The 12,557-nt window shown below is 41.6% G+C and overlaps 1 protein-coding gene across 5 annotated transcripts in view; it reads right to left on the reverse strand.

Moving 5' to 3' along the window:
• The window catches only part of LOC116268663 (histone-lysine N-methyltransferase KMT5B), a 58,305-nt gene that overhangs the window by 10,421 nt on the left and 35,327 nt on the right, over positions 1 to 12,557 (reverse strand). For 4 of the 5 annotated variants that reach the window (XM_031653773.1, XM_031653772.1, XM_031653775.1 and 1 more), the window contains 6 exons: positions 9,995 to 10,160; positions 8,785 to 8,894; positions 6,550 to 6,716; positions 6,239 to 6,258; positions 6,022 to 6,158; positions 1,675 to 1,871 (listed from right to left, as the gene is read on the reverse strand). In XM_031653773.1, the coding sequence (XP_031509633.1) occupies positions 1,675 to 1,871; positions 6,022 to 6,158; positions 6,239 to 6,258; positions 6,550 to 6,716; positions 8,785 to 8,894; positions 9,995 to 10,160 (797 nt within the window). Of the gene's footprint in view, positions 1 to 414; positions 642 to 1,674; positions 1,872 to 6,021; positions 6,159 to 6,238; positions 6,259 to 6,549; positions 6,717 to 8,784; positions 8,895 to 9,994; positions 10,161 to 12,557 lie in introns of those variants that run through there. The other variant, XM_031653776.1, reaches the window with a different exon arrangement.

Consider the following 12,557-nt stretch of genomic DNA (forward strand, 5'->3'; position numbering starts at 1 on the left):
ACAACATGGTGAAACCCTGTCTCTACTAAAAATACAAAAATTAGCTGGATGCAGTGGCACATGCCTGTAATCCCAGCTGCTCGGGAGGCTGAGGCAGGAGAATCGCTAGAACCTGGGAGGTGGGGGCTGAGGCTGCAGTGGGCCTAGAGTATGCCACTGCACTCCAGCCTGGGGACAGAGACTCCGTCTCAAAAAAAAAAAAAAAAAAAAAAAAAAGGACACAGGTCTTACTATGTTGCCCAAGCTGGTCTCAAACTCCTGGGCTCAAGTGATCCTCCCACCTCAGCCTCCCATGTAGCTGGGACTACAGGTGTGCCACCATGCCTGGCTTTTAAGTGTTTTTATGTCTGCATTGATAAAATGGGCTTCACAAGTCTCCAGTTTCACCAAGGAACCAGACTCAGAAAACAAATGTTCGTTATGCTGCATTTATTATGAGAATCAACAGTCAACAGTTAATGATTGACTAACTCTTGTTCACTCTGGACATTAACGAAAAAGACTGGAATAGGGCTACAGCACTGCTTTTACGCTACACGGGTTATGCTTGGACTCTGACTCCCAGCAGCAGGTAGATTCAGGAATTCATGGTAGTGACATTCACCATCATAGGAAACACCTTCCCTTTTCTTCAGGATTCTCTGTAGTGGAAGAGAGCACCCAGTGTTGGGCTGAGAACATCTGAAAGTAGGGAGAAGAACCTAAAATAATCAGTATCTCAGAGGGCTCTAAGGTGCCAAGAAGTCTCACTGGACATTTAAGTGCCAACAAAGGCATACTTTCGGAATCACCAAGTCAAAACTTTCTAACTTCTGTCTCTCTCAGAGACAAGTCAGACTCAAGAGTCTACTGCTTTAGTGGCAACTACAGAAAACTGATGGTACCCAGAAAAACAGGAGCAATTAGAATGGTTCCAATATTTCAAAGCTCCACAAACAGGATGTGCTTTCCTTTGCCCATTTAGGGTTTCTTCTCTTTCCTTTCTCTTTGTTTAGTCTTCGTTCTCTTTTTCAGTTTCCATCAGATCTTGCCCCCACACACCACTGGAATCTCAGAGGTTGCTTCTTTCTCCTTTCCATCTTTACTCCTACTTTCTGGAGTAGCCAATACAGCATGTCACAATACGGCACTGTTCAAAATGCTCCTCTATCACAATTCTGAGTCTGGTACTGGTGGTCTGTTGAACTGAGTCAGTTTGTTTTGAAAAAGGTCAGCAAGCAATGAAAAGGTGGAAGCCTTGAGGCCAGAAGCTATGAATTCCCCAAGTCCATCATCTTTTCTAACAAACTGGCTAGGTACTGGAATGTACAGAGCCTAGTAATTCTACTCAGTCCTTTTGTCTTCTTGCAGGACCTAGCGACATCATCACAGTCTCTAACACCTTGAAAATGTTTAAAACATATGATGACCTTGGAACATATGACGAAGAACTCATATCCAGTTACCAAGGTATTCAAGAAAAATAGTCTAGAGGACGGTACTGAAGTTGGAGGTGGGATACCAGACTGTGCCTCTGTACTCAAATCATGTCTAGAGCCTTGAAGTGCTGCCAAAGCTCACAAGTCCCAGTCTCTCTCAGTATTTAAAAGTTTAAAACTACTGAAGCACACTTTATAAAGCAAATTGTGTGAAAATACTTTTAAAAGATATGCTTATCAAATCTCCCTTACTTACTTGCATTGTTTTTTTCCTGAGTGGTATCTGCATCAGTGTTAGAGCTGACAGATTGACTGTCTGAATTTTTGCTGCTGTCACCTAACTTTTTAAGCCTATTTAAACGTTTATCTGTTTCTCTGAGTCCATATTTGCTATTGATAACAGGAGCAGGCGCAGGCAGTCCCACTCTGGATTTAAAAGCACCAGTTCCCCGTCTGAAAGAGAAAATAGCACAGGTTAAACAAACAGAACACACTTTCTTATAATAAGCTTAACTGCTGAGGGTACTTGGCTACAGGTTAACAGATGTGATGAGCTGCTGAGGCCTTAATCACCCCTGGAAACCCAAGACTTGAACTCACAAAGGAAATTAAGCATCTATATTATAAAATTAACTTTATACTTAATAAAACAACTTGTTATGAGTATTATCAATCATTAATAGCCTATGAGAAACTACCGGACCTTAGAAAATTTCTTTTCCTTTTTTTTTTTCGAGACAGGGTCTCACTCTACCGTGCAGGCTGGAATGCAGTGGCATGATCATAGCTCAATGCAGCGTCAACCTCCCAGGCTCCAGCAGTCTTCCCACCTCAGCATCCCGAGTATCTGGGACCATAAGAGTGTACCACCACCAGCAGCTAATTTTTAAATATTTTTGTAGAGATGGGGCCTCGCTATGTTGCTCAAGCTGGTCTCCAACTGCTGGGCTCAAGGGATCTTCCCAGCTGGATCTCCCAAAGTGTTGGATTTACAGGCGTGAGCCACCACACCCAGCCCTTTAATAAACATTGCCACATTACTTTGCCAAAGGAATAGAGTAAATCATGGTCCTACTAGCATGGTATGAGTTCCTGTTTCTCCATATCCTCACCAATGGTACACTGTACTCCTTAAATTTTGCCAAAGTGGGCCGGGCACAGTGGCTCACACCTGTAATCCCAATACTTTGGGAGGCTGAGGTGGGTGGATCACGAGGTCAATAGATAAAGAGACCATCCTGGCAAACATGGTGAAACCCTGTCTCTACCAAAAACACACAAAAAATTAGCCGAGCGTGATGGCGGGCGCCTGTAGTCCCAGCTACTCGGGAGGCTGAGGCAGAAGAATCGCTTGAACCCGGAAGGTGGAGGTTGCAGTGAGCCAAGATTGCACCACTAAACTCCAGCCTGGCAACAGAGCAAGACTCCGTCTAAAAAAATTTTTTTTTTTGCCAAAGTGATGAGTGAAAATGACTACCTAACCTTGTTTTAATCTCCTTGTTTATGGTCATTTTTTTTCCTGTGAAGCATCTCTGCATCTCTTTCTCCTTTACCTTTTTTCCTATTTGACTGTCTTTTCCTTATAAGCTTATAGGAGCTTTTTGTTATCAGAATTTTTGTTTTTTTTTTTTTCCTGCGACACAGTCTTCCTGTGTCGGCCAGGCTGGAGTGCAGTGGTACAATCTTGGCTCACTGTAACCCCTGCCTCCAGGGTTCAAGCAATTCTCCTGCCTTAGCCTCCTGAGTAGCTGGAATTACAGGTGTGCACCACCAGGCCTGGCTAATTTTTGTATTTTTAGTAGAGATGGGGTTTTGCCATGTTGGCCAGGCTGGTCTCGAACTCCTGACCTCAGGTAATCCACCTGCCTCGGCCTCCCAAAGTGCTGGGATTATAGGCGTGAACCACATGTGTGTGGCTTTTGCTTTAAATTTTCTAGAGTACAATGTGCAGTACTTGTGAACATACTACAACTACTATTGTCAGTACAGCGTAGCACAGAAACATGCTTCAAACGTATCCTGGAGAGTCTAGCGCAACTCAGTGTCTGCACACGACTCCATCCACTCCATCCATTCTAGCTTCTTCAGAGAGCCTCTTCCTTTTACCCTCTGGCTCTCGGCACAGTGTGTGTCCCCTTCACTGAACTGACCTGACAGCTGGCACTGTGCTGGTCTTGTTTATCCCGCATGTACCTGGCCTAACATTAAGTAACTGCTCCGTTACTATGTAATGAATAAGGGAATGAGCTCCTAGATGCATCTTCCCAGCTAATTTCTGTAAAGGCAGAAATAATTTGGTGTTTCTGAGAATTTCTTTTTTTCTTTTTTTTTTTTTGAGACGGAGTCTTGCTCTGTCGCCCAGGCTGGAGTGCAGTGGCCAGATCTCAGCTCATTGCAAGCTCCGCCTCCCGGGTTTACGCCATTCTCCTGCCTCAGCCTCCCGAGTAGCTGGCACTACAGGCGCCCGCCACGTTTTTTGTCTTTTTTTTTTTTTTTTAGTAAAGACGGGGTTTCACCGTGTTAGCCAGGATGGTCTCGATCTCCTGACCTCGTGATCCGCCCGTCTCGGCCTCCCAAAGTGCTGGGATTACAGGCTTGAGCCACCGCACCTGGCCGAGAATTTCAAGAATATATGCAGCCAATCTTGAAATCAAACTGCTCAAACAGTCTGACAATAGCCATGGCCACTATTCTGTTCCATTTAAAAAGGACTTCCACATGTTTCTATTTCTCACACTAACCCTGTGGAGTAGGTGGGATTATCCTCATTTTCACCAGTGAGAAAACAAAGGCTCACGAAAGAGAACTAAACCGCTCAATGAAAATGGCTATACCTGCAGCTCTAAACCAGGGAAAGAGCTGTTTCAGTGTTGGTTTGGAATCCTGAGTATGTGGTTAGGTGTTTTCAGGACCGCCTCCAAAAACTTCATCATATTTATTTACTCTATTCATTTGTTTACCAAATATTTATCAAGGACTTACTATGCGCCAGGGTACTGTTCTGTATTCTGGGGACATAGCAGAAAATGAAACAGATACAAGCCCCTGCCTTCATGGAGCTTATATTCTAATGGGAAAATAACCAGAAACCAATAATTATAGTTAACATGTATGTATTAACTGTGTGCTATTCTACATGCTTTATAGGAAATAACAAATTTAATCTTCATATCAACCCTACAAAATAGGTTCTGATGTTATCCCCATTTTACAGATGGGGAAATTAAGGCACAAAGCAGCTAAATGACTTGCCTTACACATCACATAGCTAATGAAATGCAGAGTTGCAGGATTCCAACCCAGGCAGTCTGATTTCAGATGACAGGCACTTAACTGTTATACTATGTTTCCTCTACAAAATGATTTTGAAGCATTATTGAACTATAATTAAACTACTTTATAGATTAAAGGGTATGTTGTGGACTGGTCAAAGATCTAACCAATGTGAATAATTTTTATGTAGAAAAAGGTAAATTTTATGTCCCTCTGCCCTGGCAAAAATTCAGCAGCACTAGGAACTGGTTTTCTGCCACACCTTTATGGTAAGGAGCCCACTCAACGCTGGGAGAGAGATGGCTATGGTCGCACTGTGACTTTATGACTCCATCCTCTCTCACTAAACAGATGGAAATCCCTGGCTATCCAGAAAGGAGGGAAATGGTGACTGGGGTATCTGCCCACTGCAACCTCTAGGCTGGCTATTTGTAGGTGTTTTAAAGTGGGAGAGGTGACACTAATAACTTTGATCGTATCTCCAAAAGCAGTATGAAGTAGAAAGAATGAGGACTCTGAAGTTAGGCTGACTGGGGTCTGATACTTATGTTTTGGTACTTGCAATGTGGGCACCTCCTAGCTCTTTCATGAATACCTGTGAGAACTGAACAAAGTGAGGTGAGTAAAGTGCCTGGCACAGTGCAAGCTGTGCAAAATGGACTTCAGGTTTCCTTCTCTGTGGCCTGTGTGGTCTGCACTGCCTTTGAGGGGACTCTTCCTGCAGCCCTTGCCTGCCTGCGCCTGTGGCGCTCCCTTCATGGTGCTCTCATGTACAGAAGTCACTATGATGAGCAATATGAACTGCTGGTCCTGCCAATGCAGATGTGGGGGGTTTCTGTAAAGACTCCAGGACTCTGGATGAGGATGAGACACAAAAAGAGGCTCCTTATTGAATGACTGATAGCAGGTAACAAATCTTAAGAACTGTAAAACTAAAATTCCAGAAGACACAGCTTGATAATATGCAAGATGGCTATCAGTGGGGAACTCCACTTGACATTATGAAAGGGGCAGCCCCATTCTGGCACTGCGTGTGTGATGTGTGGGAGCTATTAGCCATTCTCTCCTTAAGCACAGCTGTTTTCTGGCCCACTCTTAGCTGGTAATATTAAGATTTTAAAGGGCAATTTAAAATTTATTTAAGGACATTCCAGTGTCCCTAAATAGTTGTGCAGCATTTGACTGTGTTCACATACATTGCACCGGCTGCTATGCTAAAGAACATAAAGACTATCTCTGCATTTAAACAATGAAGAGATGTGAGTTTAATCCCCAAAATCAGGTTGTTAACAAAAAATGTTGAGGCTGAACATTTTACTTAACACTTTACCTTTCGCAAGTGTAACACTCGCAGAACTCATTATTTTCTCCAAAGAACCCATCTCCATAATAACAAGAAATTTCTTCTCCAGGTTCAATATCTCTCAGAGCCTTCACACATGCTGTATCTCGACCAGTTGACACAAACTAAAATAAAAGTAACTCAGTAAGAAACTCACACCTGAAGCAAAAACAAAATACTTGAAGAAATTTTTTTTAATGCTTACCTTACAATTAGGTCTGCAATCTGAAAAATGTCCAAAAGATAAAGTCAATTAACTGTTGATAAGATCAGAAACACGAACAATTACAGAAATCTGAAATAAGCTTTCCATATAACTTTACAACTTTTGACAGGAGTTTAGATCTCAAGTTCAACTAAAGGAATATACATTTATTTTAATAAGTTTGTGGAAAAATTTCTATTTCAAATTCTCCTTTAAAGGAAGATAAAGATTTGACTGAGGTTGACGAGGCCATTCTAGCCGTTAGCAAGAACGCCCAACACTAGCGCCAACACCTTGGAAATACAGCTTACCATGGTTTATAAATGCAGCAGGACCCAGCCAGAGTTGAGCACAGTTTTTCCTTGTGGAATACATGACACTGAAGTCGTTTTCTCCATGTCTAAGTAGCATGTTCTCCTCAATTTCTGAAAGTTCGGCAATACAACCCACCAGTAATTCTATTTTGTCATTTCGTTTCCTATTTAAAATATGTGATGTGTTAAAAATTACTAGTAATTAAAAATAGTAAGGCTTCTTTTAATAAAATAACCCTGACAATAAATATCAGAAACTGAAAAGGCCTATACTTTAGTTAGCTCACTGGGATCCCCACCTGGCTATCCTTCTCTTCCACCTTGGAGCTCCACAGCCTTGTGCCATGGTTACTTGTGTACCCATCTTATTCCTGCAAGAGAGCGGAAACTCAACCAGGACAGGGACTATGCCACCTACGTCTCTGAACTCCCTGGTGTGGTGTTTTGCAAGCAGAAAGTACTCAAATACTTGCAGCACTGAATTAAACTTTCTGACTGCTGGATGAATGAAGCAGGCAGGGACCAGTGGCAGTAAGGGTTATGAGGATCCGGAATTGTGGTGCCACTCTTTAGAGCACACCATCCACTAGGAATGTAATGCAAGCTAAATTTTCAATCTTAAATTTTTTAGCGGCCACATTAAGAAAGTTAAGTGAATATAGGTGAAATTACTTTAACAACATATTTTATTTTATTTTATTTGAGACGGAGTCTCGCTCTGTTGCCCAGGCTGAAGTGCAGTGGCGTGATCTCGGCTCACTGCAACCTCTGCCTCCTGGGTTCAAGCGATTCTCCTGCCTCAGCCTCCCAAGTAGCTGGGACTACAGGTGTGCACCACCACACCCAGCTAATTTTTTTTCGCATTTTTACTAGAGATGGGGTTTCACCATGTTAGCCAGGATGGTCTTGATCTCTTGACGTCATGATCTGCCCACCTCGGCCTCCCAAAGTGCTGGGATTACAGGTGAGCCACTGTGCCTGGCCAACAATATATTTTAACCCAATATCCAAAATACGATTTCAGTAGGTAATATAAGAACCACGAATGGGAATAAAATTTAATATGAAATCTGGTGTGTATAGCACACTTACAGTGCTTCTCAATTCAGACTAGCCACATTTCAAGGACTCAAGGGCTGGTCGCTACTGTACTGGATGGCACAGCTCTAGGACCCTAGATCTCAAACCTACACACCCATCTGCAACACAGGCAGCCACACAATCCAACTAGCAGGCTTAATACATTCTGAGGTAAACGAGGCACATTTCATGTATGCACACTCACCCCAGAGGCCTGGCAATAAGGTTCTTTTACCTATTCCATTTTCAGATATCTGACCCCCAAAATTTTTGCTGTAGAAATATTGGAGAATGGGTACATAAGGAGCTACATGTCTTTCCTGGGAGATAGTATACGGAACAGGCACGACAGGAAAGAAAATAGAGTAGTATATATTCTCTTTCATCTGTAATTTTTATCCCTCTTAGCTGGGCTCAACTCTGATTTTTTTGAGATGGAGTCTCACTCTATTGCCCAGGCTGGAGTGCAGTGATGCGATCTCGGCTCACTGTAGCCTCTGTCTCCTGGGTTCAAGTGATTCTCCTGCTTCAGTCACCCAAGTAGCTAGGACTACAGGTGTGCGCCACCACGCCCAGCCAATTTTTGTATTTTTCGTAGAGACAGGGTTTCACCATGTTGGTCAGGCTGGTCTCGAACTCCTGACCTCAAGTGATCCACCTGCCTTGGCCTCCCAAAGTGCTGGAATTATAGGTGTGAGCCAACACCCCCCACCAACTCTACTACTTTTATTGAAGCTGGCATATATATATGTATTTTTAAGCAACTAGTGCTTTAGGGAGGTTTCCACCCATAAAACTAGGATCATTAAGACTTTAGCCCCAACCTTTCTTCTAGGCTAGTAGAAGACTGACTGTGGAAGCCAGGTTATCTAATAATGGTGTCCACAGCCCTTCAGCAATCACATCACTGAACAGGCATCCAGAGTCAACAAAGGGAAAATGAAAAGCAATTTGGCCTAGAGATGGGCTCTGGTTCAACTGAGACTTCTGATTTCCTGATTCTGACTCCAGTTGATGGGCCAAGGCAACGGCACTGCATTGGCTACCTCAGGCTAAACTCTGGCTTCATTCCTTACCATGCATTTCTTAACACTTCAACAAGAATTTAGAAGAGAACTTTAAATTAAAGGTTTATACTAGTAGAATAGTTACCACTCTTTTGTTGCAACTATTTTGGCTCCATTTTGTTCTGATGAGTATCTATTACATGGCAATATTTCAAATCCACTGTCAGTTGCAAACATTCGCAAATAAATAAATACCTAAAACAGAAAAAAAAAAATTGATAATGACTTTAAATGGTATACCCTGCTAGACTTTCTTAGAGAATTATAAAAGCAAACCACCCGCAATGATGAAAAAAATGTAACATCTAGCCTGGGCAACATAGCGAGACTATTTCTCTACGAAAAAACATTAGCCAAGCATGGTGGCATGTACCTTTAGTGCCAGCTACTTGGGAGGCTGAGAGGAAGGATCACTTGAGACTGAGATGGAAGCTACAGTGAGCCATAATCAGGCCACTGCACTCCAGACTGGGTGACAGAGCAAGACTCTGCCTCTAAAAAACAATAAACAAAAAAAGTAAGATCATTAAGTAACAAACTTTATTGTTACTCAGGAGTTTTGAATGTCACAATTTTTCTGATTTTGCAATATTTGCACTACAGTAACTAGCTGAACACCTCTAACCAAAAAATTCAAAATCCTCCCATGAGCATTTCCTTTGAGTGTCATGTCAGCATTCAGAAAGTTTCAGATTTTGAAGTGTTTCAAATTTTGGGGTTAAGGGTACTCTCTCTGTATGAGTACCTAATGGTTTGTTTCCCTTAAGGCTCACAATGAATTTCACCTCTATATGACAAAGTTTTCTCTCCTTTTTTGGTTGTAGAGACAGGGTCTTGCTCTGTCTCCCAGGGCTGGAGCGCAGTGGCATGATCATAGCTCAGTGCAGCCTCTAACTCCTGGGCACAAGCAATCCTTCTGGCTCTGCCTCCTGAGTAGCTGGAACTACAAACTACAAAGGTGTACACTACCATGCCTGGCTAATTTTTTTATTCTTATTATTTTAGAGATGGAGTCTTGCTATGTTGCCCAGGCTGGTCTCGAAGTCCTAGCCTTAAGCAATACTCCCTGCCTTAGCCTCCCAAAGTGCTGGGATTACAAGCATGAGCCACTGAGCCTGGCCCAGTTTTTTCTTTGGACTGTCATTCAAATGACTATGTGTTACAAGATCTTCAGACTGATAAGTTTTATGAAAAATAAACTTAAAATTTCAGTATTAACTAACTAATTTAGGGTTTCAATTTACTTCACTATTCTTACCCAAATAGGTTAGCAGCATCAGTCTTAATAAACTTACATGTTCTTTGAATAACTTCTCCTGCATTTTATTCTTGTTGAGAAAATAGTGCCGTGCCCATTCGCCTGAAGTCAAACATTTGAAGGCTTTCTCCAAGTGTTCATCTTTCTTAAAACGTTCAATTACTTCCTTTAGTTCTTCCTGCCTTCCTTTAATAGGCCGAAATCTGAAAGAAATCAAAATAATGAATGGGTTATCTGCCACAATCCTTGCACCACTGATCCATCTTAAGAGACCTTGAGAAAGAGCTAATACCCTAAAAACAGCCATGGTTATCAGAGCAAAGATCTAAGAGAAGAGAACAACAAACAATAGTCTTGACTACTACTATTCAAGTAATACTGATCACCTGGATACGCAACTTCTCTTTTTTCAATCTGTTATTTTAATATTTTTATTTCACTGTTATCTCATTAACTGTGAGGTGAGCAGATGATTCAAACAAAAGCTGTCTGATTCAGACTTACACTAGTTATCAACTTAGGGAGATATAAAATCAAAGCTCTAAAATACAGCACACCTAATTTAGAGTTAGAATGACAAGAATCTTTTTAAAACATGCAAAATCAAGCTGGAAGAGTGCCAGGCAATGAATTTCAGAAGTATGATGATGTAAACAAAACCATGCCATACACAAAAACATTATGTACACAGTTAGAAAAACACCCCAAACCAAGTATTCCGACTGGCTTTGAAACACACCTTGATGTTCTAACCACCCATGTCAAAGTCACCTTTGATGACGGCATTCAGAGAACAAAACGAGTACAAGCAGTATAACTCTAGTGGTGAAACTGCTATACTGGTAATGTAGGAAAACTGATGGGGTAGAGTTTTATTTATTTATTTTTTTTAAGATGGAATCTCACTCTGTGGCCCAGGCTGGAGTGGAGTGCAGTGGTGTGATCTTGGCTCACTGCAACCTCTGCCTCCCGTGTTCAAGCAATTCTCTTGCCTCAGCCTCCCATGTAGCTGGGATTATAGGCGTGCGCCACCATGCCCAGCTAATTTTTGTATTTTTAGTAGAGACCATGTTGACCAGGCTGGTCTTGAACTCTTGACCTCAAGCCGTCTGCCCACCTCAGCCTCCCAAAGTGCTGGGATTACAGGTGTGAGCCACTGTGTCTGGCCTGCTGGGGTAGAACTGAAAATACTCCTATTGTAGAATCAGCCATAATGATGTCTTCAGAATATTATACCATTAGGTCTATATTAATGCACGATGCAGTCATGGTCCAAGCAAGACAATATTTGTGAACCCCTCATTCTAAAGCTGTGTTTTCAGTAAAACATGTACTATAAAGTTACTCACACTTAATTTCAAATTTTCTTTTCATGTCAATTTCATAAAGCTAATTCTCCCAACCAAAGTTTTTATTAAAAAAAAAAAAGTTTTATTTTATTTTCATAAAGCTAATTCTCCCCGGATTATGGCCAGGTGTGGTGGCTCTCGCCTATAATCCCAGCACTTTGGGAGGCCAAGGCAGGTGGATCACGAGGTCAGGAGATCAAGACCATCCTGGCCAACATGGTGAAACCCCGTCTCTACTAAAATGCAAAAAATTAGCCAGGCGTGGTGGCACACGCCTGTAGTCCTAGCTACTCAGGAGGAGGCTGAGGCAGGGGAATTGCTTGAACCCGAGAGGCAAGTTTGGAGTGAGCCAAGATCACGCCACTGCACTTCAGCCTGGTGACAGAGTGAGACTACGTCTCAAACAAAACAAAACAAAACAAAACAAAAATAAAACATCCAACAGAAAAAAGGAAATCACAGATTGACATTCAAATAAAATACATTAAGAAAAAATATTAGTGGTTCAGGAGGAAAAAAAATGTGTCTTACTCTGACATTTAAAATTGTACATTTCATAAACCTGAATATGCTAAAATTGAGAAGTAAGATGTAGCACAAACTCCAGCAAAGGAAGCATTCAGCAGAATTGTTTTCCTAGAGAAGCTATCATACATGCATTCATAGTATTTCAGTAAGATTTCAAGCCACAATATTTCATCAAGGATTATTAGGTGCTGTGTTGTGTATACAGTGGCATATGAAGTGCTATGGTGAAAAATACAAGAGAAGACATGGCCACTGTTCTTGAATGGAAAATGTAATTGGGACTAAAAGACATATATATGCATCAAACAATTAAGCAAGCCATCAATATGCAAATGCATGTTAATATGCTAAAAACTACATTGCTATAGCACCTAAAAGTATGGAAATTATAACTAGGGGGTCAAATGTACGTGGGAAAGGTTAAAAGCACATTACAGGCAGGGAAGAATCAAAAAGAAGGAAGAATGAGGGGAAGTCTAAGCAGAAGATCTTAATAAAGCTGGATCCAAAGAGTTGACCAGGGTCAGCTAGTTAGCAATAATAAAGTGAAGTACCAGAATCAGGAAGAGGAAAGACATGAGGTCCTGAACAGCTATAATACTGTTTACTGCACAGGATCACTGGAAGACTTCAGGTATATTAATGCATACTGATCCTACCAGGAGCTTACTAGCTACAGGCTCTAGTCATGTTTTGTTTTGTTTTAAATTCAGTAATCCTGAA

This window comes from Papio anubis, chromosome 12, assembly GCF_008728515.1.
Source record: "Papio anubis isolate 15944 chromosome 12, Panubis1.0, whole genome shotgun sequence".
NCBI classification, from domain to species: domain Eukaryota; kingdom Metazoa; phylum Chordata; class Mammalia; order Primates; family Cercopithecidae; genus Papio; species Papio anubis.